This window comes from Odocoileus virginianus, chromosome 23 (genome assembly GCF_023699985.2).
Source record: "Odocoileus virginianus isolate 20LAN1187 ecotype Illinois chromosome 23, Ovbor_1.2, whole genome shotgun sequence".
Classification (NCBI taxonomy): Eukaryota; Metazoa; Chordata; class Mammalia; order Artiodactyla; family Cervidae; genus Odocoileus; species Odocoileus virginianus.
This window is the reverse complement of record NC_069696.1, coordinates 9,751,676-9,777,722: the sequence shown is the minus strand read 5'-3', so window position 1 is coordinate 9,777,722 and position 26,047 is coordinate 9,751,676. Positions and strand designations below refer to the sequence as shown.

The 26,047-nt window shown below is 53.8% G+C and overlaps 1 protein-coding gene and 1 long non-coding RNA gene across 10 annotated transcripts in view; one reads left to right on the top strand and one right to left on the bottom strand.

Moving 5' to 3' along the window:
• SEPTIN3 (septin 3) overlaps positions 1–18,793 on the bottom strand; it is a 23,549-nt gene extending 4,756 nt beyond the window's left edge. Inside the window, exons 1-8 of one of the 4 annotated variants that reach the window (XM_070453444.1) lie at positions 17,425–18,793; positions 9,804–9,995; positions 7,869–7,997; positions 7,112–7,193; positions 4,836–4,973; positions 3,461–3,578; positions 2,499–2,594; positions 409–508 (exon numbers count right to left, since the gene is read on the bottom strand). In XM_070453444.1, the coding sequence (XP_070309545.1) occupies positions 409–508; positions 2,499–2,594; positions 3,461–3,578; positions 4,836–4,973; positions 7,112–7,193; positions 7,869–7,997; positions 9,804–9,995; positions 17,425–18,778 (2,209 nt within the window). In that variant the 5' untranslated portion in view covers positions 18,779–18,793. Of the gene's footprint in view, positions 1–408; positions 509–2,498; positions 2,595–3,460; positions 3,579–4,835; positions 4,974–7,111; positions 7,194–7,868; positions 7,998–9,803; positions 9,996–14,531; positions 14,657–14,821; positions 14,978–17,424 lie in introns of those variants that run through there. The other 3 variants (XM_020876919.2, XM_020876917.2, XM_070453443.1) reach the window with 3 other exon arrangements.
• On the top strand, positions 15,081–26,047 carry LOC139030565 (uncharacterized). Of its 6 annotated transcripts, none has more exons than XR_011482942.1 (7): positions 15,081–16,491; positions 16,892–18,259; positions 18,362–18,653; positions 19,097–19,237; positions 19,458–19,513; positions 23,041–23,595; positions 23,957–26,047. It is a non-coding gene; the product is annotated as an uncharacterized lncRNA (long non-coding RNA). The 6 variants fall into 6 exon arrangements; XR_011482938.1 differs by lacking the exon at positions 23,957–26,047 and having other exon boundaries at positions 15,081–15,402; positions 16,366–16,491; positions 23,041–23,918; XR_011482941.1 differs by lacking the exon at positions 23,957–26,047 and having other exon boundaries at positions 16,892–16,977; positions 17,327–18,259; positions 23,041–23,918.

Sequence of the window (26,047 nt, the reverse complement as noted above, 5' to 3'; positions counted from 1 at the left end):
TGAGAGCTCTCAGAATCACTGTGACCTTCTCAAGGTCACATCGTTCCTAATAAAATGAAAATGGAAACATCTGAACAACCCTTCAGCAGCTTTTCAGATCATGCCTCCTTTCATGTGAAAACCTTTCTCTGGTTTTTCTGATCCTTATTAATCTCTCCATGTTCTGAGCTCCTTTGACCCTCGAGCTAGTGCCTCCCGGTCAGGTGCTAAATCCATCTTTTATTGCTTCCTGCTCATGAGTCTCAGCTTCTCAATTAGACTGTAAGCCCCTTACGGCAGGGTCTGGCTGGCTCTGGCTGGCATTCATTTTATATCTTGCATCCTAGGACTGTGCTTTGACCTACAGATGCTTAATTAATAAGCATAATTGACTGGCAACCAGTTCTTCAAGAAGATGCACTGAATTACCTTCAATGATGCCCCAGGGAGTTTTTCTGCCGAGGACCCGCTTGCCATTCACTTGGTACTCCTTGTCACTTCCCACCACAGCGAAAGGCATGCTCTCCTGCTGACAAAGCAGACACATACGCATGTCATCCTTCTACTCTTTGCGCCTCCAAGGGTAGGATGGCATACGGTCCTGGGTCTCTAACCTTGAACTGCACATTTCTGAAGTTCATTCAGTGATCCCACTGATGGCAGAGGCCAGGCTCTTGTCTCTGAAAAAGAGCACTGGACTGGGAGTCTGAAGTCCTGGGATCCAGACCTGATTACTCCCCTGCCTGGCTGGTTAACCTCAGTAAGTCAGCTTTCCCACAACTGGAGAATGCTTTGTACTCTTTAGCACTTTTAAGAGGTTCGGTTTGATTTGGAACAACTTTGTGAGCTAGCCAAGAAAGACAGACCTCTTAGACAACACCCACCCAGTGGACAACCAAAGTAATGAGTTTTACATGGTCTCCCACACTGGCAGAGGCCCATACCTGCTGCCCTGCCAGAGTTCCAAGGCCACTTTCTGATGTACCTAGGCTCCTCTATGCCAGCAGGTGTCTGTTCCCAAGTTGATCTGCTTGGTGTGTGCTGTTATTGCATCTGGATAAGTTAACTGTTACATAAGCTGAGGACATATCAGTGTGGAGATCTGTTTCTTTGAAAATGGAATGTTTCAGAAAGACTTGATAAAGCTGAGTTCCTTTTGCATTGAGTGGATTTAGCAGGACTTCCCTACTGGTCCAGTGGTTAAGAATCTGCCTCCCAACACAAGGGACGTGAGTTTGATCCCTGGTCAGGGAACTAAGATGCCACAGGGCCCAAGCGCCTCAACTAGAGAGCCTGCATGCTGCAAATTACAGAACCCATGTGCTCTGGCCCCAACTGGAGAGAAGCCCGCACGCTGCAATAAAAAGCCTGCATGCCACAACTAAGACTAGATGTAGTAAAAAATGTATTATTATTTTTTTAAAAAGCACAGAATAGTGGACTTATCTCCAAAGAGGACTTGTCTCTATATAAAAAGAATGCTTAATGAACATGATGTGTTTTTGATATTTTAATTTAATAATTCAGTAAAACATCTATTTTAAAACATTTAAGATTTGTATGCTTCATTTTTAAAATTATTTCTTCAATTGATTTTTTCAATGAACTACCTGTCTCAACTATATCAGGCTTCTCCTAGGTTACCACACTTGATGGAGAAGGAGACTCAAGGCCAAAGTGAGGGATTTGTCCCAGGTTACAGTGATTAGTGGAAAAGCTCAGACTAGAACCCAGTATTCTAATGAGGAATCACAGAACAGTAGAAGTTTAGAATTGAGAGGGATCTTGGAAATCATAAAGGTCAGGGGTTTCCCAGCCAGGTTTCATGAAGCCTTAAGATTCCCAGGAAACACCTCAGGGGCTGCTCAGAAGGCAGGGTTGAAAAGACCCTGATGCTGGGAAAGACTGAAGGCAGGAGGAGAAGGGGGCAGCAGAGGATGAGATGGTTGGATGGCATCATCTACTCAGTGCATGAATTTGAGCAATTTCTTCCAGGAAATGGTGAAGGACAGGGAGGCCTGGCGTGCTATGGTTCATGGGATCGCAAAGAATTGGACACGACTAAGCGACTGAAAAACAACATACTGGAGTCTGACACTTAGCTCTTTCTAAAGGGTTCTTCTAGGGGAGCAAAAGTGCCAATAAGCCACTCATCTAGCCTGATCTCTGAATTTTAAAGAAGGAGAAACTGAGGAGGAGCTCTGCCTGAAGCTTTTCCTGCCTGTATTCTTCCACCACCCCTTACTCTGGTTTTGCTTGGCCCAGTGGGGGAACTAGAGGCTTTTGTTGGCTCTGGGCATGAACAGGAGAATTCGGCTTTCTGGGTGCAGGATTCACAGTCACGGCCAGGGCCCCCAGTCCTCATCCTCTCCCATGCCACTTCTGGTCTGGGTCAGGCAAAGTGGGGCATGGAGTTTGGAAAGGGGAAAGCAGGAGGCAAAACAGAAGTGGTACATGATACATATCCCAGGGGGACCAAGGCGGGCATCTATGCGATGAACAGAGTCCTAGGCACCTACCCGGATTTTGTCATTCTCTGTCTTGTCCTCCAAATCCTCATCAAATTCCTTCTGGGGATAGAATTCAATGCCATTCACTTCAAGCTCCTTTCGAACCTAGAGGCAGGCAGGAGAAGCATGGTAGCCAAGCATCAGGATTGAGAGAGAGCTATGTGTGCATGGGCATGCGTGTGCAAATGTGTGCACACTGAAGCCAGAGGGGTAAATGGCAGTCTGGTCATCTTTGAACTCTGAGGCCCTGGGCAGCCGGAGGATCCTGAATGAATGGGCACCCAAGCCCTACAGTTACCACTGCCCACCCCAGCCTGCCACGAGGAAGAATCTGGGGATGTGGTCTGTTCCCCTCGGGGTCTGTAAGATCAGGATCCAGACAAGCAGGACCACTGAGAACAGACTCCACGTGGGCAGTGTTCATGCCATACTTGTTTCACGCCTCTTGGCAGGGAAGAGAGGCCCAGCTCGCCACCCGCAGCCTCTCCCCATTTGTCCTCTTTCAAAGCTCAGCTTAAGTCTCCTCCTCCAGGAAGCCACCCAGTGCTTTTCAGCAATCTCCTTGATGAAGTTTCTTAAAGGCATCAACCGTCTTTATACTTCTCCGTCATTTCCCCAACACAGTCCCCTGTGTGTCCAGCACAGGACAGAGCTTATGCAAAATAACGATAAAGAACCAGTAAGTGGTTGATTAATTAATCTTGTCCTTCAAGCAACCTAACAGTGTAGAGTGGTTTCTCACGTTTGAGGTGATTTATGCATTTAGTGGTATTTGCAGGTAAGTTTGGAGGGCGAGAAGGCTGGAGCCGCACTAACTTCTCTTCTCCACCAGTCTCGCCTCTTTAACAGTTGAGTAGGAGCCGGGTGGGAAGGGGTAGGAGGTGGATGTGGTAAGAGAGGAGAGGAGAGGGCTTGGACCCAAAGGGGAGAGGCAAGCATGAGGACAGGAAAAGGAGAAAAGGCCTTCTCACCCTTTGCTTGAATTCAGACTTCTCCTCCAGGGTCATGGTGTCAGCCTTAGCAATGACGGGGATGATGTTCACAACTTTGCTGAGGTGTTTCATGAACTCCAGGTCGAGAGGTCGCAAGCTGGGGCCCAGAGAAGGCGGGGTGTCAGAGCCACCAGGCCCTCCCCACTCAGCCTCTGCCACCACTCCAGGGGCACCCTTGGGACAGGAGGACTGGGCTGGGAACTGGCTGGGTAGCCACCATCTCCTGTCTGCAGAACAAAACCCAACTCTCTACCCACACGTGGTCCACCAACTCCATTTCTCTCTCCCTTGGCTCTGGGGCATATCCTGGCTTCTTTAAGCCCCACTCAAACCACTCCTTCACAACACCTTTTCTGACCTGAGATCTCCTTCTCCTGGGAACAGCCATGGACTGCTGTCCCTACCCATGCATCCTCATGTCATGGTTATACGTGTGTCTATTCTGCCTACGGGACAGCACTTTTGGACAGGCCTCCCCCTGGCCCCCAAGCAGTCTTGCAGGGATCCAGCTGGGGCCTGGCCCCTCACTTCCCCAAGGGCCTCTGGACTCTGGGGCCCCGATCTGGCTGTAGTTTGAAGTCCACCAGACTCATTTAAGTCAGGCTGCCTGCTGGCCTGCTCTGACCTTGGGTCCAGGCTCTAGGGAGGGATAAACGCGAACCTTCCTGCTGAGTTCCTGACCTGCACCGTCGAAAACCTGCTGAACATCTGGCTCCTCCAAAACTGAGGGCCTGCCGCACTTGTGCCATCGTCTCAAGAATGAAATTCTTGCCTAGCCGCCAGGCTCAGTGACAGTTGGGAGACCTCCCCAGCAGGAAGGTGGCCTGCTAGTCCATTTGCATGGCTCAGCCCCACCTGATACTCACAACCAGAGTTCCCAGCATGCCTTGCTGGTTGTCAGCCTTCATCGCTGGACACCTGGCTCCTCTTGCTGGGCTCGCCACCCTCCAAATGCCTACAGCTGGGTCCCCCCTCCCCACCTCTACCTAAACACCAGCCCCAACCCAGTAGCCCAGGCCCTCCCCATCTCATCCTTCTTGCTGCCCCTGACCCCAGGCCTCTGCAAAGCAGGTATCTATTGAACAAACAAGGAGCCCTTTGCCCACAGCAACCAACTTCTGTTTGCTGGCACAGTCATGCTACGGTGCTAACACACGGATGGGCAGCATGGGGGCTGAAGGTGGTCAGCTTCTCTCTCCCGTCAAGAATCTCTGGGGACTCCCAGGGCCATGACTATGTGGGGGCCCACCTGACCTCCCTAGCTGAGTCTAGATATTTGTCATTCACTATGGGTTGGGATCAAATGATGCAAACCAGAGGCAGGCCCAGGGACGGGGGCAGGACTGATACATACGAGTGTCCGGTCGGGGAGATGAAGTAGAGGCAGCAGTGGACGCGAGTGTCAGGGATGCGTTTCTTCCTGGCGATGTTCACCTCCTCCTTCAGGAACTTCTCATACTGCTCATTGATGTACTTCTCAATGGGCTCCCAGCTAGAGGAGGGGGGAAGAAAGCAGATGGAGGTCCCAGAAGGACACGACCTGGGAGCTCCTCTTACCAGGGTCAGGAGTCAGGCTCTTACATTCATCTCATTCCCTGCCTCCCGAGGGCTCTAGGTGACCTGTTGATTATTCTCCCTCGGCCCCCATGGATGGCTTTCCCTGTTATCAAGGGCAGAACTCCTCTGGGGTCCGAGCCCTCTGATTGACCTATGGGAACCTGCAGAACCCCACCCTACTCCTGAGAGCAGTGCACACTTTCCCCACATCCATCACTTATTAGCTGGGCCACTCTGGGGAAGTCTCTGCCTTTCTCTGAAGCTCTTTTCTCATAAGTGAAAAGAGAGTAACAACAGGTGCCTAGAGAGATTCATGTAAGAATTAGAACAGAGGTTTAATACTAAACGGGGCTTCCCTGGTGGCTCAGTGGTAAAGAGGCCGCCTGCGATGCAAGAGATGCAGGTTCTATCTCTGGGTCAGGAAGATCCCCTGCAGAAGGAAATGGCCACCCATTCTAGTATTCTTGCCTGGGAGATCCCATGGACAGAGGAACTAGACGGGCTACAGTCCAAGGGGTTGCAAAGAGTGGACACGACTGAGGGACTAAACAACAACAATACCGTACAGAACAGAGAAATGGGACATAGAAAGTGCTCAATCCTGGCATTATAATAATTCATATTATAATCATAGGCGTACAATAACCCCAGCACAATAATTCATCATGGTCATGGCTGTTGCCATAATAGTAACCTTTCCCTGTCTAGGAGTATGTGGATAGCCAGAGAAGAAGGTGACCAGCCACTTTCTAAGATCAACACAGCCAATTCCAAGGTGTGTTGTTGACAGGCCCTGTCTGTCTGGGGCAGCCCCAGGCTCCCTCACAGAGGTACAGCTGTCTTCATCCCTGTCTGGGAGCAAACTTCTGCCCAGAACCTTCTGTAAAGCAAAGAATGTCACTTGCCATCTGGTTTTACAAGGATTAAGTCATTAGCCACTGTAGTCACTGACCTACAATATATCCTGGAAGGAACAAGATAAGGCTCTCCGTGCTTTGGGGAAAGAGGCCCTTCAATAGTTGTATTTCAGGAAAAAAAAATTTGGACCCAAATTCTTGCACCGTCCCCTATTTAGAAAAGCACTAAAATCATTAACAGAGATCTCTGTTCCTCTTGACTGGCAGTAGCCTTCTGCTGAGATGTATGCTTGGCTACACGCATCCCGTCAAAAATCACTCGTACACTGGCCTCCACTCACCTTTTCAGAGCAGGTCCTCCGAGCTATCTGGGAGGCCGGCTCTCAGGCTACAGTCCTCAGCGTGTGTGTGCATGCGTGCTCAGTTGCTAAGTCAGGTCCGACTCTTTGTGACCCCAAGGACTGCAGCCCGCCAGGCTCCTCTGCCCATGGGATTCTCCAGGCAAGAATACTGGAGAGGGTTGCCATTTCCTTCTCCAGGGGATCTTCCCGACCCAGGGAATGAACCCACGTCTCTTGTGTCTCCTGCATTGGCAGGCAGATTGTTTATCACTGAGCCCCCTGGGAAGCCCTCAGTAAGAGTGTGAGTAAGACCCAACTCAGAACTCTTACATTCTGCTTTTTCTTCTTTTTTTTTTTTGGCTGCACCATGAGGCAGGCACTGTGCATTCTGTTCGCAGCCAACACTTCCATCCTCAACTGGGCAGTGTACTTCCACCCTTTTGGCTGGACACTGGATCCCCAGAGGCTCTCTCCTCATGGAAATTGCCCTCCCCCTTGTCTTCCTCCCATCCTGTTTGTCCAGGTGGCCAACACCTGGCCCTCAGGCCAAGCTCCCTGCCACAACATCCAGGTCCGCCTGGGTTTGCACCCCAGTTTCCCTGCTCCGTCGCTCCGGTTCCTGACCCGCTCCCATCTCCAGGCAATGCCTCGGCTGACATTGCCTCTGCTCTGTCCCCTCTGTCCTCATGCCCGGGCCCCATTTGGTCCTCTCCGCTTGCTTCCTGACAAACCCCCTCCCCTCTTTCAGCAAGTCTTGCCACTTAAGCCCTCAACATGGAGGGCACAGATGGTTCTCAGTTTGAGTGAATCTGCTCCGCATTCAGTGTCTGCCTTGCAGTCTTTAGAGTGGAGGTCTCACACACAGGCAGACATACCAGTTTTCATTGTTGATCTGGTCTCCAAAGCCCGGGGTGTCGATGACAGTCAGCTTCATCTTGACACCACCTTCCTCGATCACTGGGGAGCAAACAGAAAAGGCACCCAGGGGGTCACTCCTCCAGCTGAAGCCAGGTGCTCCACTGCCTACCCACTGGGGAGACCTGGGCTCCTTACTTCTACAGGACCAATGACTGGAAAAATCAAGTTCAGGGTCCTCAACACTTCAACACCTTTGTTCATACTGTTCCCTACACCTGGAATGCCCTCCTTACCCCTTCTGTCTGTCTAAATCTACCCAGTCTTGGGACTTCTCTGGTGGGCCAGTGGCTAAGACCTCATGCTCCCAATGCAGGGGGGCCCAGGTTCAACTCTTGGTCAGGGAACTAGGGTTGCAGATGTGAACTATGTATGCTGCGAAGAGTTTGTGCGCCCCACTAAAGATCCCTCATGCTGTAACTAACACCTGTTGCAGCCAAATTTTTAAAAAAAAGTATTTTTTTTAAATTAAAAAAAAAAAATCCACTAGGCTTTATCATCCCACTCAAATCCTACTTCATTCCTCTCTAATTCCCTCACCCCCTTTTCTGGACTTACAGAACTCTAAAGAGTTGGCTCCATCGTGTTCAAGGGCTTAATTCTATTCTGTCTTCAGGTTATTTTTCATTTATCTCATCCCCCAGATGCCCCATTCTTCCCCTTTTCTGGCAGAGGCCCTTGGAACAATGCCCATCAGGGTCCCTGCCGGGTCCTCACCATGCCCAATAGCTTTGATCTCCACCGTCTTGGGAATCTTCTCCTCCCGGTTCCAGCTGGAGGCCTTGCGGCTCACTTGGGATTTGAAGAGGGTGTTGACCAGTGTTGACTTGCCCAGCCCACTCTGACCTGCAGCAAGACAGGAGGAGGATGAGAAGGCCGGGAGACCCCAGGCCCAGCTCCCAAGCCTGGCATCTCTCCCCTGAGCTTACAGAATTCTAGAGCTGTGACCCAGGTCCTTGACTGAATGCTCACTGGAGAGGCTAGAGGCCGAGCAGGGACAGCGAGTGGGTGGGAATGCTTTCCTACTTACTGATGAAGGACCTGGGGAAACGTCAGTCGTACTGCACACTCTCTCCTTCTGGAGCCCTGGGAGCAGTGGGCAAGGGGCAACCTCTGCACTTGTGTACTGGTTTTCCATTTCGTTTTTGCTTGACCTAAGTTTTTAGTCTTTAATCACACTTTAAAGATGGAATTACTTTACATACTGACACTGCACTTCTGAAGAAGATTTCACTCCAAGGAAGAGCTCCACAACTAAAAGATAGGTGAAAACCACTGGTCTGAGCAGTGTTTCTCAAACATGCACAAGAATCACAGGATAATAAAGAAGGCTGAGTGAAGAATCGACGCTTTTGAATTGTGGTTCTGGAGAAGACTCTTGAGAGTCCCTCAGACTGCAAAGAGATCAAACAAACCCAAAGGAAATCAACTATAAATATTTATTGGAAGGACTGATGCTGAAGCTGAAACTCCAATACTTTGGCCACCTGATGCAAAGAGACAACTGATTGGAAAAGACCCCGATGCTGGGAAAGAAGGCAAAAAAGAAGGGGGTGGTAGAGGATGAGATGGTTAGATTGTATCACTGACTCAATAGACATGAATTTGAGCAAACTCTGGGAGATAGTGAAGGACAGGGGAACCTGGTATGCTGCAGTCCATGGAGTTGCAAAGAGTAAGACATGGCTTAGCGATTGAACGACAACAAAGATGCTACATGGGAAGTGCTAAGAGATGAGTGGAGAAGTAGTACCAGGCCAAGCTAGGAATTCAAACCCTTAAACTTATGAAGATTGTTAAGTAGGATGGGTGATGATGAGCTTTGCAGGCTGGAAAAATTATTCAGTCACTGGTAGACAATGGATTGAAGAAGACAAAGAACCAGAAGAAAGAGAAGTTATGTCATCACACACGCTGTCTAGTTTAGCCAGTGTGTTTTAGAGCAAGACATGCCAGATGATTTACACTCTGGCCCAGATGTATGAGCAGCTCTGAGTCAGGGGACCGTGGTAACCCAGGGTAGTAGCAGCTGGTAGCCTAGGGTGCTGCCAGTGGAGATGGAGAGGGTAGACAGACCGGAGAGATATTTGTGAGGTAAAATTGACGGTATTTGATGACTGACTGGATTGGGGATAAAGAAGGAGGAAGAACGATGATTCCCAGATCCCAGTTTCAGTAACTGAGAGAATATTTCACTACGATCAAAGGCAAAGGTCCCTCCCTGCTCTTATACTCTGTGGCCCAGTGACCCTACTTAGTGACCAATGTCCTGAAAATTCTCTTCAATCTTGAAAGCACTACCAAAGATCAGATAGAAGACCACCCTTCCTCTGATCCTCTCCCAAACTTGAAGGTGGGGAAGAACAAGGGTGATGCTCCCAGGCCTTGAGCACAGCTATAGGGCAGCCTGTGTACAGACGGGGGGTGATAGGGCCAGACTGACCGTCATCCACCCACATCTCCCACCCTCAGAGCAGCCAGCCTTGTGGGGAGAGAGGAGTCAGGCCTTTGTGATCAGCACGCTCAGATCTTTCCTCTGAGGAAGAGCTCATTCTACAGAAGCCAGGGCTGAGGCCATCCTAAAGAAAGAAGTGGGATTCTAAAGGGTACTGCCTGCCACCAGGGTCTGCAGGGAGCCCATGGCCTCCGTACCGACCACCATGATGTTGAAGTCAAAACCGGTCTTCATGGTCTTCTTGCGCATCTGTTCGATGATGGTGTCGATGCCGATGTAGCCCAGCAGGTTGGGGTTGATGCCAATGGGCTTCATGGGCACTGCCGGCTTAGGCCTGGGCTCAGGCACTAGCTCTGACATGGCTGCGTCCGTCCTGGTCTCCGGGAGCCCTGCAAAGCCAAGGTGGGAGAGGCAGGCTGAGGTCATGTGGACACCACAGTTTTATTCTCTGGATACACAATTACACAGAGTTAGGCCTGGATGGGACCATGGATGTCCTCCAGTATAGGTATCCCATCTCACAGATGTGGAGACTGAGGCCTGGGGGTGGGAGGCAGTAGTAAGGGCTCGCCCGAGAACACAGAACAAGTCAGATGCAAAATCTGGACCAGTACCCAGACCCTCCAGTTGCTGGGGTACTTTCAAATGCACCTCACTGCTCCAAAGAACCAGATCTGTGTCTCTAACCCAGGCGTTTCTTTGCCTTGGCACTACTGACATGCTAGGTCAGATAATTAGAGTAGGCAGCTGTCCTGGGCATTGCAGTCCATTTAATGACATCCTTGGCCTCTACTAGCTGCCAGTGCATGCTTAGTCACTCAGCTGTGTCTGACTCTTGACGACCCTTTGGATTATAGCCCACCAGGCTCTTCTGTCCATAGGATTTTTCAGGCAAGAATAGGTGGGTTTTCATTTCCTTCTCCACTAATAGATGCCAGTAGTAGCTTCCAATTTAATGACCAAAAGTATTTTCAGACAGTGCCAAATGTTGGCTGGCACTGCCAATAGTTGAGAACCACTGACCTAAGAGATGTCTGGGGTTATTCCAACCTGAGTCCTGCCTCACCCAAATAAAGGGCAAAACAAAGACCTTTTAGGATTCTGGACCTAACATCTATTGACTGCCTGTCCCTGACCCAGTTGCTCTGTCTTTTAGAAACCCATGGGTCTGGGACGTCCCTGGTGGTCCAGTGGTTAAGAATCTGCCTTGCGAGGCAGGGCATGTGCATTTGATCCCTGGTAGGGGAACTAAGATCTCACGTGCTGAGGAACAATTAAGCCTGCGCACTGCAAAGAGAGCCTGTGAGCTACAATGAAAGATCCAGCATGCCACAACTAAGACCTGATGCAACAAAGTAATTTTCTTTTAAAAAAGCAGCACATGGGGCTACCTCAACTCAGCAGAGTGAGCATCACTCGTGTCTCCCAGTCTCAATATCACCTCTATTCCATTGGCATTGCTGCAAAGTAGGGGTCTCTGTGCCCTGAGGAGTCCCAGACAGCCTCCACACCCTATTTTTAGTTTTTAAGTTGTTCATTGCTTTCAGATTTTTTGTTTGGCTGCACCGCATAGCATTCAGCACCTTAGTTCCCTGACCAGGGATCAAACCCATGCCACCTGCAGTGGAAGCACGGAGTCTTAACCACTGGACCACCAGGGAAGTCCTCTACAAGCCGTAGTTTTGAGTCTGAGGAGGAATAAGCCTCCCCTGCTGACCAATGAGGAGAGGATGAGGCCCAAGTAGGGGCAGTCACGGGCCTAAGATGACATGACACTCTGTGTTCTTGGCGTGGTGGGTAACAGGAGAAAGGAAAGCCTGAGATCACAGCCATTCCCCGGGGGAGGAAGGCAAACATCCTTCCAGGTCTGGCACATCATGGGTATGCTCATATGCATGAGAAATCTGTGTGTTCATCAGGGCACTGTCCTCCAGGTGGGTTTCGGGACATGGCATCTCCACTTCCCTCCCCATAAGATGCAGGTGTGTGGTGACGTGGGAGGAGCCTGGCTCTGTGACTGCCTTTTCCACCTCGGGTGAGCCGCCTGCCCCATGTGCCTGCTTCCTCTTCTGTAAACTTCTTAGGATAGTGATTAAGGCTGTGGGGAGCCCCGCATGTGAAAGGCACCCCCCCCCCCCCCCCCCCCCCCGCTCTGCCTCACTGCTGCAAACCCTCTTGGTCCTGCCCCTTTCCGGTTCACAGTCAGGAGGGGGAATGAAGTGGTGCATGTGAAAGCACTTGTTAAAGGGAGGTGCCCTAGATGCTAATTACCCAGCGCAGTCACTGGACTCCACGCTCTCTGGAGGCCCCCTTCCAGCCTGGCCATTCTAGAATCCTATGGCTCCTGGTTACCCCCTGCAGGGTCTCTGGCTCCCAGGGAGAAGTGATGGAGCCGCAGATGGGAAAGAGAGAGAGGGGACAGGTGCACCTGCCTCCCCCACCCGCAAAGCCAGCCAGGAGTCTGTTCTTGCACCCCCACCACCTGGTCCCTTCCCTGGTCCTGGCATGACTTTCTCTCCCCACTGGAAACCGTTCTTTCCTTGTCATCCGCGGGCACAGCCAAATCTGACGGAGTCTCGGGACCTCCCCAGGGCCTGGCGTGGTTCCCTCCTGCTTCCCAGGAAGTTGTTGCCAGCCAGGCGGCTCCAGAAGGCACCCAGATTGGCTCAGGCCTGAAGCAGCTGACTATCAGCAGCCTGGCCTGCGCCTCCACTCTGCACGTGGTTCCCGGGCCCGACTCAGCACACCTGCACTGGGGCCAGTGCCCCGATTTCCCTGTCCAGCTGCTCACCAGGCCGGTCCTCTTCATCCCCCGGACGCCTCTATGGCCAGCCCACTGGGTCGCCGCAACCACTGTTGTGAGATGGAGCCATCTGTGTGCATCTGTGTGTTTTGGTGGGGGGGGCAGGGTCTTACTCTACAGATCTGGAAATGAGTCTGGTATTTATTTACGGGAGTGTTTATAAGGGTTTTTATAAAATCTGTATCCTCACCCCAGCCTGCTCAGCCCCGGCCTGTCAACCGCAGCATCCTCAAAGACCACTCCCCAAACACAACCCGGTTTGGAGAAGAGGCCAGCTGACCAGATTCCCGGCCAACTTCAAGGGGCTCCAGCAGGCCAGGGGCAGAGTCCACTTTTATTCCTTCATCGAGCCCCTGTTACCACCCACAGAGCTCCTGCTGGCAAGATGTCCCTCCCAACCACACGGCGATTACATGCCAGTCATGTGCTAACGACAACCACCCATCAGCCACAAGCATTGCAAATCTGCAGCGGGTCACAGTGTCATGGCCTTTGCTGGAAGACCCTTTGCCCGCTCTAGCCCCTGGAGACCTCCCACTCTTCCTTCACTATACAGGAAAGCCTCCGCTTTCCCATCTCACATGGATGCTTCCCTTCTGTGCTGCCTCAGCCCCCTGAGTACCTCTGTAATCATTGCATTCATTCATTCATTCATTCACTCACTCCATCCCATCTGGGCCATTCTATAGGCCCTCCAATGAGAGCCGACTCCAGCCAAACCCTAGACTAAATGCCAAGGACACTGCTAGACCCCAGACAAGGTCCTTGCCTCATACTGTCTGGTGAGGAGACCTCCAGAGCACAGGGTGTAGACAGCTCCAAAGTTGAATTCTGTAGCTCCCTCCTCTGCCCCTGCAGCCCCTCCAGGTCCGGCCATGCCAGCTCCAGATGGGCAGCTGGCCCATCCTTGACTCCCAGCCGGCTAGCCTCTGGGAGCCTCAGTGTTCTTCTCAGGAAGACAGGGACAGTCCCGACCTCACTGGGTTTCTTTGATGCTTACACAAAATTGTGGGCACAAACTTGGCACTGAACACATGCCAGTTGCCACCCTTCTTCAGGGCAGGAGCCATGTCTTATGGATTTCTGTGCCCCGATATACCTAGTATAACAAGGCATTCAGCAATGAATGAATGAATGCAAGCCTCACTCAGGAATATGAATGAATGAATGAAGGTAAGCCTCATTCAAGCCTCACTGCAAGGCTGATGTTACTCAGAGCCATCACCTTTCTCCTCCTTTGGATGCTGCTCCCTTGATGAAGCGGCTGACAGCAAATGGCTCTTGGGTGGGCCCCAGGCACGGAGACAGACTCTGTTATGAGACCTTCTCCCCCCTCCACAACAGGGATTGGAGGAGGGGGTCCCCAGGGGTGGGGAAGAGCTCCGGATGGGCTCACAGCCGGATGTAACTCAAAAATGCCATCCTGCCTACGTGGTTCCTGGGGCTCCTTCTGAGCTCCCAGCTTTCTCCCAGCCCTGCCTGCAGCACCTCCTGCTGGGAGCCACCTGCCCCAACCGTGCTCTGGGGAGAGACCCTGTCCACCCCCTGCTCAGCGCTGGCTTAGTCCCCACAGAAATGGCAACATTCTCCCCCCACCCCACCCCACCTCCCTGACAAGCAAGGGCCCTGGTGCTTTCTCTTACAGGGAAATGAATGGGCTTTGTCTTTGTCCGGCCGAAGGACCCCACCCCTCTGCTGGGAAGGTGGCCGCAGAGAGGACCTTTCCAGAATAGCACCTGCCTTCCTGGCTTCTCGGGGACCCAGGGGGTGGGGAGGCTCTTCCTTCCGGAGCCGGAGATCATTCCCAACCCCCAGACCCCAGCAGTCTTTAAGACTCCACCCCCACCCTCAGAGGCAATTTCAGTCCACCCCTAGCTCCAGCCCCTGGCTCTCAGCAGGAGAAATCACAAAAGCTATCTTAGTACTTTCCCATTCACAGAACCAAAGGACCCTGAGATATATACCCCTTCCTCCATCCCAGTCCTCCGGAGGCCAGCGAGTTCCCTTGGAGACCACCAGCTGGTGCCTGTCTCAGCGTGCGCCCGCCGCCCCTGTGTGTGGGGGAAGGGGTCTATGTGTCAGCGCACAGGTCTCTGAGCCCGGCCGTAGGTGGTCCCGATACCTGTGCGCGGTGTGCATGTGTGTGCACGTCTTAGTGTGCTCCAGCGCGCATCGCGGTGCCCGCCTGCGTGTTCGGGGGTCTCCGTGTCTCTCCGCCTTCCCGTCTGTGCATTTCTCCGGGCTTGGACATCTTGGGGAGTGTGCCCCCGTGTGTGTATCCGTGCACATATGTCACCGTGCGTGGGCTCCTTCGTGCATCAACCCTCCCCCTGGTAGCATCTCCAGCTGGGCTGGTAGGGGCCGCAGCCTCCGCCTCCCGGCGCGCGCTGATGGCCCGGCTGGCCTCCTTACCTTTGGACATGAATCCTCCTTTGTCTCCGTTTCCTCCGGGAAGATGCTCAAGGGCGCGGGGCTGCAAGGCTGAGCGGGACGCGGGCTCCTCCTGGGCCGAGTAGCCCCTGCAGCCGGGCCTCGCCCTTCGGCGCTCTCCGCCCACCCGCCCGGCCCGCGGCCCGGCCGCGCCGCCCCTGCGCCCCGCGCCGCCGCGCCCGCCCGAGACTTCGACTCCGTGGCTCGGCGCCGCGCTGCCCCTGCCCGCGCGCACCGATGCCGCCGCCGCCGCCGCCGCCGCTGCTGCCACCCGCACCACGTGACCCGCGCGCCGCCCGCCCCGCCGAGGGCCCCTCCCCCTCCCACGGCGTCGGCGCCCGCACCGGCTCTCCGCCCGCCCGCCCGCACGCGGGAGCGCGGGCACCCAGCGCCGGCTGAGCGGGGGCGCTGGGCCTCGCAGTCTCGAGATGCCGGGCGGGGGGCGGCGCCCCCATCCCATCCCTCCGCCCGGATCCGCTCCTGGCCTCTAACTCTCTGAGGCTGGGGTGGGGTGGGGGCGCGGGAGACCAGTGACAGCTGCGGGATGCGGTGCGCGAGCGAGCGTGAGTCACGCGGTGGTTGGGATGTTGGGCTGGTTCCGTGGGGTTCTGCCCAGGCGTGGGTGCCAGTAGAACCCTGCCTGATTCAGGAGCCCGGGCCTGGCTCTGGGATGACGAGCCCTATGACCTTGAACTGGTCAGGAACTTTCTTTCCTGGGCCTCAATTTACCGGTCGGGAAAAAAAATATCTTTCTTGCATTTAATCCACATGAATGGATAGCATATTGCCAGGCCAGGTGGGCACAGGAATGAGGACCATCGTTTATGTCCTCAAAGAGCTTTGGGTCTGGTGGGGTAAGACAGAAAGCTGGACTGTCCTCATACAGAGAGTGGGGTATGCACAGGGAAACTATGGGTGCAGGGAGGTGGGCACCCTGGGGAGAGGGGTTTTGTAGGATTTCTTGGAGGGGGTGAGGGCCGAGATGGAAAGACAAATGTAGGTGGGAGGGAAGAAGGGAAATCATTCCATGGAGAGAAGAGGGCTGAGGTGAGGAGACCAGAGGTGAGAGCTGCCTGGTGCTGGGGACAACAGGGTTCCTGGGTGCAAAGAAGCAGGGAAAATTCCAGACAGGGATACAGAGCTAAGAGAAGTCCACAGCCTTGGGAGTCAAGCTAAGGAGCTGGACTTTAAAAGAAGATAATGGTGAGCCACCAACAGCTGTTAAGCAGAAAGTGCTCCCATGAGATGAGTCCCTCATCTCATGCCAGTTGAAGGGGGCGAGTGACCTTGCAGGGGCAGAGGGATGGAGAGAAAGGGACGCAGAGCCTAGGACTGAGGAGGTTGGGCCACAGAATTGGAATCAGACTGGCTGGGATGAAGGAGAGAGAAAGAGGAGGATGCCCGGGTCTCTAGTGGGGTGGGGCAAGGCCGAAGTCAGGAAGTAAAGGGCTGCCTTTGAACCTGCCTGGAAGCCGTCTGGGTGGAGGGGTCTGGCAGGCCGCTGGCTGTCCACACCTACATTTCAGAAGAGAGGGCTGGGCTGAAGATGGAGAGAGAGCTGGAAGGAGGAGGGAAGACGAGAGCCTGAGTGGGCTCCCCAGATGGAGTGTGCAGAGTGCAACGGGAAGGGGGCTGACAACCCCCAACCCCAGGTAAGCCACAGGACCAGATGCTTTCTGAGCATCCGCCAGACCCAGAATCTCTGAGCTTTTGCAAGGTTGGGAATGAGACTGCCAGAAGAATTCCAATCCCTAGGTCGCCGTTACCTTGCATGGTGCATGCTAATTTGCTCTAGTCGTGTCCGGTTCTTTGAGACTCTATGGACTATTGCCCACCAGGCTCCTCTGCCCATGGAGTGGGTTGCCATGCCCTCTTCCAGGGGGCCTTCCCATCCCAGGGATCAAACCCGATTCTCTTATTATACATCTCCTGCACTGAAGGCGGGTTCTTTACCACTACTGCCACTTTAGACATGCCAGCTATGTGATGTAGGCAAGTCACAGCCTCTCGAAGACCGAATGAACTTCTGGCCCTGTGTTGACCTGTTTATAGTTCCGTGTAGGACTTCCAACATGAAATCTCCAACTCAGACTGTAGGACTACAGTGCTGGGGCTCGGGGACCAAGAAAGAATTCCAGGTAAGACACTTTTTAAGCAACAGCTAACAGGGCTTTCCCCCCAGTGGCTAAGACTCCAAGCTCCCAATGCAAGGGTTCTGGGTTTGGTCCCTGGTCAAGGAACTAGATTCCACGTGCTGCAACTAAGAGTTAAAATCTTCCCTCCCAGGACTTCCCTGGTGGTCCAGTGGTTCAGAATCCACCTTCCCATGCAGGGGACAGGGGTTGAATCCCTGGTCAGGGAACTAAGATCCCACATGTTGCATGTGCCACAACTAAGACCCGGTTCAGCCAGATAAATAAACTAAATACATAGATATTAAAAGAAATGTCATTCTCACCTTAAAAAAAATCTGCCCTCCCTTTCCAGATCTAGCCAAGCATAATCTATCTCCGGGTCCTTACACCCCTGCCCCACCCCCACCCACCGCAGTCTGGTGCCTCCCCAGCCCAGCTCTTTGCACTTACCTTTGGTTTCTCTGGCCCGGTCCAGCTCTGTGGCCCAGTCCGTGGCAGCATCTGCTGTAGGGTGGCCCAGGACTGTGTCTGTGCTTTGGCTCAGCATTGATGCGTGGGTGGCAACGTCTGGTGTCATCAGGTTAATGACACTGTCCAGTGTGGTCTCGCCAGCGGCCAGGTCTGGGGTGACTGGCACAGCTGGACCCATGGCTATGACCAACCTGCTTGTATCCAGAGCTGGAGAATTCGTAGTCATGCCCAGCTTGGCTGTGTTCGCCAGCATGACTGTGTCCGGCCTGGCTGTGCCCAGCTTGACTGGATCTGGGGCTGCCCGTTCCATGGCTGCACCCCCTGTGGTTGCTTCTGGCTTGGCTGTGCCTGCTGTAGCTATGGCTTTGCCCACCTTGTCTGGGTCTGGGGTTACCGAGTCCATGCCCCCTCCGGGCTTGGTTGTGCCTGCTGTAGCCACATCCATAGCAGAGCCCAGATTGGTATCCAGATCAGCGGACTCAATGCCTGTGTCCAGTCTGGATGGATTTGGTGTAGCCAAGTTGACAGTCAAGCCGGGTCTGTTGGTGGCCCTTGTGGATAAACGGCTGGCTGTGCCTGGCCTCTTATCCAGAGCAGCCAAGTCCATGGCCATTGTGGGCCCCGAGGTAGAGGAGGCCCTTTGGAGATGCAGCCGGGGTCTTGGAATACCCCTGCACCGGGGCTTGCCTCTTCCTGGAGAAGCTCTGGCAGGCACGTGTGCAGTCACTGGGACAGGGAGCTTCGGACCCACTGAGCCCGGCCCCGCAGGACCTGGTGGACTCGGAGCTAAGCGGGACTGGAACGGTAGGGTCAGGTATGAACTCACCAGGGGCTTCTCCACTGTGGGCATCCTGCTGGGTTTGGCCATACCTGGGTTCCCTGGGCCCTCAGAGTGGACCCTGTCCCCTGGCACTAGGGTCACCGATGAAGAACCAACTGTGGGCAGCCTCCCTCCTCCATGGGTGGCCGCCTCCTTGCCCGGGCTGGACAGCTCTTCCCAGTGAGAAGGTAGGGGGCCCAGGGGCCGTGCCTGTCTGTGCGGATGGACTGTTAAGGAGATGGAGCTGAACTTCCTGGATGCCAGGCTCTTGCCAGTCTCCTGGGAGGACATGCTCCAGGCCCTCGCCCCGAGGCCCGACCGGCTGGAAGCCTGCGGGATGTGGCTCGGGGGAAAAGCATCCAGATGGAAGGTCTTCCTGAGAACAGGGGTGAGAGGCGACACCCCACCGGGGAGCTTCGAGGGGCGGGCTGGGCGGCCCAGCAGGTGGCTACGGGAGAAGGAGTTTCCAGGGCCGGGGGCCACATGCGGCTGCATCTCAAAGTCGTGGTCCATCCAGGTCTTCCACCTTCCCCTGATCGACAGAGCAAAGGGGCCAAGCAGGGGTGAGGTGCCCAAGCCTGGAGGTGCCGGCCCTTCCCCACCTGTCCAGCTGCTAGCCCTTCTCTTAAGGGGCCTTATTTGGAGGGGGCGGTCAGGTCCTCAGTGGGGTACATGCATCCCTTCCTACAGCTCCCACTGCTGCATGCCTGCACACGCCACACACACACACCCCTACCTGGACGCCAGGTGAAAGTGGCACCCAATGAGCATGCTGCCTGGCATGATGGATGAAACCTCTCTCTTTACCTGGGCCCCTCTCTCTGTGGACAGCTCCGTGGAGGTCACATATACATGTCTGGGTACCCCAGGGGAGGACAGTGGTTATTGGAGGCCTGTCTGCATCTTCCAGAAGGAGCTAGAGGACTCTGGGTTTCCACTCACAGCCCCCAAAATAGGAGTGCCAGCGTCCAGGTAGGAGGCTGAGATGACCCCTTTGGCTTGGGAACAGGGTCAGATCTGGGGCTCCTCCCAGAACCAGGGAAGAGCCCGGGGCTGCCTGCTGCTGGAGCCGAAATGAGAGCCGTAATTGGAGCTGAAGCAGGCCCTGGAAGAGGGGAGGCTTGGGAAGTGCAGAAGTCACGAGCGTTCACGGGAGACTCGTCTGGTGAACACAGCTCTGTCCCCTCCCCAGGGAACCTGTGGTCCCCAGAGTTGCAGGGCAGCGAAGAAGGCCGAGCTACATCAGAGGTGAGCCCTGTGGTGGAAGCGTTAGCTCAGCCTTTGGGGTTCAAGGAGGGAGGCTGACCTGGAGCTGGGGGAATTCACACGGAGGACCCAAGGGCAAGGAAACGTGGCATCTTTCTAAAAACCCTCCATGGGGCTTCCAGGCTGTGTCTGGGGGAGAGGGGAGGCCAGACTGCAGGTGTGCTGGGACCTGGGCCAGGCCACCACAATGCTCGGGCCCTGGAAGGGGACCTGGTGGGATCTTGCAGGTGGTTACTCTGCGGCTGTGTGGCCGAGAGACCGGGGGAACAGAAGAGGAGGCAGAGAGGGAGTCCCCTGGTGTCTGGTGGTTAGGGTGTGCTGCTTTCACGGCCGTGGCCCCAGTTCAACCCGATCGGGGGGACTGAGATCCTGCAAGCTGCACGGCAAGGAAAGATGCCTCTCTGTGGGCTGGGCTGGGTCTGGAGAAGGCTGAGCGGCACAGAGGAAGAAGCAGAGGGACCACCTGGCCGCGGGGAGTAGGGGCAGGGGTGGGGGGCATCCAGGAATCTGGCTGGTGGTCTGCATGGGTGAGCCACCCCCTAAGGGGAGCTCCTGAGTGCCCAGACGGCCAGCTGGTGCACACGCTGGGCTCAATGGAACCCTCCTTCTGGAACAAAGTTGTTTCTGTTGCTTTCAACACAGCAGGCAGGGATGTGATGCTGGGGGGTGGGGGTGCAGGGCTGATAGCAGGGTTCACGAGGGAGTGTGACTCTGTGGCTAAGACCCTAAGGTCTGGAGCAGGGACAGGGCAGGACACCAAGGGGTCTTCATCATCCCTCACGGCAGCGCCCCAGCCCCGCGTCCCCTCCAGTCGCATATTTGTCCCCAAGGCTGTCCCGGCCTTTATCACCTCCCCACTTGGCATGTCCCCGCAGCCCTGCTTGCGGGCCCTTACTCACAACGACATGCACCTGGGCACAGGCGTGCTTACCCTGCACTTAACCACAAACATCTACCCTCGGTGTACACACACATGAACACACACACGCGGCTGGCCAGAGGACAGAATTTCTGAATCTGTTCTAACGTCCCCAGATCCCTTCCCCTCACTGAGCCTCCCCCCAACCCCCATCAATCACTTGGTCCTGTCCTCCCCCCAGCCACACTCACCCGCCTTGATCAGAGAACAAGGAAGGTCTGATGGTTCTCGGTCTGGGAAGCGGACCCCAGGGCAGGGCCCTCACCTCCTCTGCACCCAGATTCTGGCCAGCTCAGGTGGCGACTGGTTCAGGGGCCTCATCCCTCTGGTCCCCTCACGGGCTTTCGCTCAGCGTCCAGGCTTGTGGTCTTGGGCCCAGGGCCCAGCACTCTCCTGACCTGTCCCGCCACCGACGTCCCCGGCTGGGCTGGGCTCCGGGGTAGGGAGGGGCTGGCTTCTCGGCAGTGGGCGTCAGTGAATGGCTGCTCTGAGCCTCTGGAATCCCAAAGGGCCATGGGAGGCTCCTAACGGCAAGGCTGGGCTGCCCTAGACTCAAGGGCACCTGGGGGGTGGTGCCCTTCTGTCTGCCCTCCCCAAATCTCCTCTGTCTCCCCCAGACTCTGACCCTTGGAGAGATGTCTGCAGTAGGAACAGGGAGACTCCAAACACGGCCACACTCTGGTGGCCCCAGAGCTGACCTCTCTTCTGCCTGCATTGCCACGCACCCTGATTAGTTCTCTGACCCTCAGACCATCTTGCCCACCCGTCTGAAGTCTTTTGTGGAGCATGCTGGAGACTAAAGCAGGGGCCATCTGCTTCAACAACTGTCCCCCTGAGCCTGTGCTCACTCCAGCTGGACCCTGCACTGAGCCCCTGAGCCTGCGAAGATGACCCTCCCCTGGGGTTGAGGAAACCTACAAGGCCTTCCAGCCTGGCGCTGGCATTGCGGGCTGTCTGCAGACCCTGGCCCTTGGGCTGGGCTGGGTGTCTTCTTCTGTCTGTTTCATAGGAATTAGTTCAGTTCAGCCTCTCAGTCATGTCTGACTCCTTGCAACCCCAGGGACTGCAGCATGCCAGGCCTCCCTGTCCATCACCAACTCCCAGAGCTTACTCAAACTCATGTCCATCGAGTCGATGATGCCATCCAACCATCTCCCCCTCTGTCATCCCCTTCTCCTCCCGCCTTCAGTCTTTCCCAGCATCAGGGTCTTTTCCAATGAGTCATAGGAATAGTCATAATAATTATGGTGCTAATGATAGCTACTATTTACTGAACACTTACTATGTGCTAGCACTACATCAGGGCTGGGAAGAAGCATGCAGCCTGCTCAGAGAGATGATGTAAACAATCCTTACAGTCACTGTAGGGCAGTGACAGCCGACATTGTCTGAGAACTGACCCCGAGCCAAGAACTAGACTCAGCATTCTTCCGGCATCTCCTTCACTCTTTGCCTCATCCTCTGCTTTCTCCTGATGAGGACATTGTGGCCCACACCATCCTGTGTGGTCTGGCCCATCTTCCTGTGTGTTGCTCCCCTTAGCCAGCGAGCTTCTGGAGCCACGCTGGCCAATAGAACTTTCTGCAATAATGGGAATGTTCTATATCTGTGCTGTCCAATGTGATAGCCGCTGACCACACGCAGCTGGTGAGCACTTACCATGTGGCTACAGTGACCATGGAACTGAATGTTTATTTCATTTTAATTTATGGTTATCATATTGGACAGCACAGTTCTGAAGGACCTGGATTTTATTCTTCTCTGGGTCTTCCCCCAGGGCCTGCAAGGATTAGCCTCTTAAGTTTCTGTAGAATACATGAATGAAAGGAAAAAAATGATTCAATGAATGGCGGATATGTGGACCTAGGAACTGTCCCACTTCTTACCCATTCTCTCCCCCTCCAGCTTTAAGTTTTCAAACTTGGCTGTGCTCTGGTTGCCAGGGCAACCCGCTGGAAAGTTGGATAGAGGAGGGGGTCTGCCTGGAGTTCTCCCCGCTTCTCCCCTGCCTTTGAGGCCTGAGGACCAGCCTGGTTCCCGGAAGAACAGAGGAGGCTGGGGGAGGGGCTGGCACAGCTCTTTCTGGATAGGTTGTGTGTGGGGGCAGATTTTACTGCCCACCCCACTGGATCGCATTATCTCTGAGATGCAGAAACCCCAAGCTGGAGTCAGGGGTCTTAGCTTCTCTCCTCTCTTCAGCCAGTGACTCAGTAGCAGCTTCTATCAGATCTCTTGCCCATCTGGGCCTCAAGTTGCCTTTTTAAATAGGGACCAGATGCCTTCATGTGGCCTCTTGAAGGCCTAGAACTCCTCTATCTTGCTCCGTGCCAGAATGTTAGGGCCTTGAAAGCAAGGTATGAGTCTTGTTCATCTCGGTATTCCTACTGCCCATCTTCCCCAGCTCGCTCTTCCGTTCTGAGGGTCCTAGAGAAAACTGCCTGCCCTATAATTGCAAGCTTGGGTTCAGCTGCCCTCTAGTGGCCCAAAGTAGCAATGACCACCCCCCCCACCCCCACCCCCCACCCCCCCACCCCCCCACCCCCCCCCCCCCCCCCCCCCCGTGCCTGTACCCGTTTCTTTGCCACTAAAGGAAAGATTGACAGGTCTGAAAGCGGCCTCAAAGGACAAACCACCCAAGCAAAAAATCCTCGTGGTAGCCTCCCAGACAAGTGACACGAGCTCTAGAGTCTCCAACCTGGGTGTGTTACAGCTGTCCAAGATTTTGAACAAGTCATCTCTGAGCTCCTGTTTCTTCATCTCTGAATTGGAAACTGTATCAGTCAAGACAGGTTAAATTATGTCACAGTCACAAACAATTCCAAAATCTCAATGACTTGTAATATTGAATGCTTGTTTCTGACTCATGCCTATGTCCACTGTGGTTTGGGTCCACTGTGGTTTGGGTCTGCTCCGTGTCATCTCAGAGACCCAGGCTGATGAAGCAGCCACCTTCTGGAGCTGGGCTGGTCATTGAAGCAAAAGGAAGGAAACAGTGGTGAAGCGTGCAGGAGCTATGACATGCATTGGCCTGGACTTTTCGGATCACAACTCACCAGCAAGAACTAGTCGAATGATCCCAGCCATTACCAGGAAGCAAGGAGATTAACCCTACCGTGTGCAAGAACTGAGCAGCCAGAAGTATTTGGTGAGCAGCACTGCTGGCCCACACGCACGGCTATGAGGATGCAGTGAGAAGTGCCAACGCATTAACCATCACACAATGAATTGAGTCCTTCACCATTGAAATTACTGTCTTGGGGACTTCCCTGGAGGTCTAGTGGTTAAGACCTCCCCTTCCCATGCAGGGAGTGTGGGTTTAGTGCCTGACTGAGGAGCTAAGATCCCATGTGCCTTGTGGCCAAAAAACCAAAACATAAAACAGAAACAATGTTGTAACAAAGTGAAGACTTCTAAAAACAGTTTACATTTTAAAAAAAACTCTTTAAAAAAGGAAATAATTGCTCATAATTCTGATTTCTTCTTTTATTTACCCTTGTGATTTCCAGGGACCTCTGCATCAATTCCAGCTGTTTACAGCTGCAGATACAGAGAGGGTAGTGGACTCGTCAGGCTTTACCCGATGAACGAGTAGCTGGACACCCATGTCTCCAGGGCTCCAAATTCTGAGCCCCGCATCCCTCACTTGATGGGGTGTAGGAGAAGGGGCTTTGCATTCCCAGGGTTCTCGGTAAGGATGCTGGCTGACCGTGTGATGGTCTTTTGTGGGGTGGGGTGGGGGGATAGCTGCCACTCTCCTCCCAAAGCTGGTCCCTCAAGCCTTCGCAAGGCTGGCTCACTCAGTCCAAGTGGAGAACGAGGGGGCAGAACAATGAGCAGCCTATGCCACCCTCCGGGGCCAGAGTCCAAACATTGCAGCCAAGCCTACTCAGGGACCCTGCACATTCCCGCCTCCTGTCCTGGGCCCAGCCCAGACACACCCACCGTATCCTGACAGCAACCAGATGGTGGGAAAGGAGAGCCCACAGGCTTCAAAACCTCCCAAAGTGTTTTTAAAACCTTCATAACAACCTGACCTCTAAGAAGCCTCCAAGCCTCTCTAAAATCTTTGTCTCTCAGCAGCTGAGCAGCCCCTGGCAATACAGAGATGGGTGCCATTCATCCAACAAGCATGATGCCCTGTGCCGGCTCTCCATAGACACGTGCACAAAATCACAGCACAAGACTGGGGCCGAAATGGGGAAAGCTGCTGGTGGGGTCAGGGAAGGCTTCCTGGAGGAGGTGGCAACTAGAGAGTGATCAGGTTCTCTCCCTGGACCTAAGCCTTACTTGAAACACAACTTTCGGCTTGTTCAGCCTCCTCTCCCACCACTTACGCACTGGTATTCTGTGCCGCGACCACGTGACACCCCTCACAATCCTCAAAAAGGACTGGGTCCTCCCTGACCTCCACGGCTTTGCACTTGCCGGCTCCTCTTCTCTTTACAGGGAAAACTCTTATTCAACCTTCAAAACCCACATCGGCAGTCGTATCCTCCTTGATAAACCCCTTCCCTGGGATTCAGTTCTATTTTCAGTTTCTCACCCATCCTTCTCTTGCTACAATTACAGTTGTTATTTGTTTCCATATCCATCTGCCCCTCTAGTCTGTGAGTTCCTCTGATTGGGAGATTATATCCTGTTTGTCTTTGAATTCTTGGTGCCAGTCCTAGTGCTGGCTTCGAGCAGGTATGTGACATGCCTCTGTAGGGTTCAGGAGAAGAGCTATATTCTGTATACCATTCATACACTGCTTTCTGGCCAACTATCTCTTTTGACGTTTGCCATGACCCAGTGAGGCAGGCAGGGTGGGAGCAATATACAAATAACCAGGGTGCTGTAAGAACCTGACATGAGCCGAGCACAATGCCAGGCACTGCAGGGGGCATTTCTCTGAGTTTTAAACATCTATGAAATCTCTGTGCCTGGTACACAGAAGTGCTTGGTGAACTCAGTTGTGTGTGTGAGAACAGGAAACTTGCCCCCCAAAATGTAACTGATTTTTATTTATTTTATTTTTGGTCACACTGGGTCATTGCTGTGCACAGGTTTTCTCTAGTAGCGGTGAGCAGGGGCTATTCTTCATTGTGGGGCACAGGCTTCTCACTGTAGTGGTTTCTCTTGCTTCAGAGCACAGGCTCTAGAGCACCGGCTTAGTAGTTGTGGCTTTCAGGCTTATTTGCTTCTTGGCGTGTGGGATCTTCCCGGACCAAGGATTGGGCCTGTGTCCCCTGCATTGGCAGGATTCTCAACCACTGGACCACCAGGGAAGTCCCCCTAAAAACACAATTTAAATGAACAGCTTTATAGGATTTACTGTTGTCGGGCCCTGACATCAAGCTGCTCCCTGGGAAGCCCTGGCAGATGGAAAAATCTGCCTCCATGGACTCTGGCCTATGTCTGTGACCTCTGCCATCTGGGTCAACCTTGTAAAAGTGACGCTGAAGTCGCCATCTACTGTGTTGCTGTTAACATCCCATTTGAGACATTTCTTTTTAATATTTAGAACCAGATCACTTGTCTTTCATTAAGGGTCGACCTCTCCCTCCTATCACCTACTGGGAATAAAATGACCTCTTTGTGTTTCCTCTTTCCCTCTG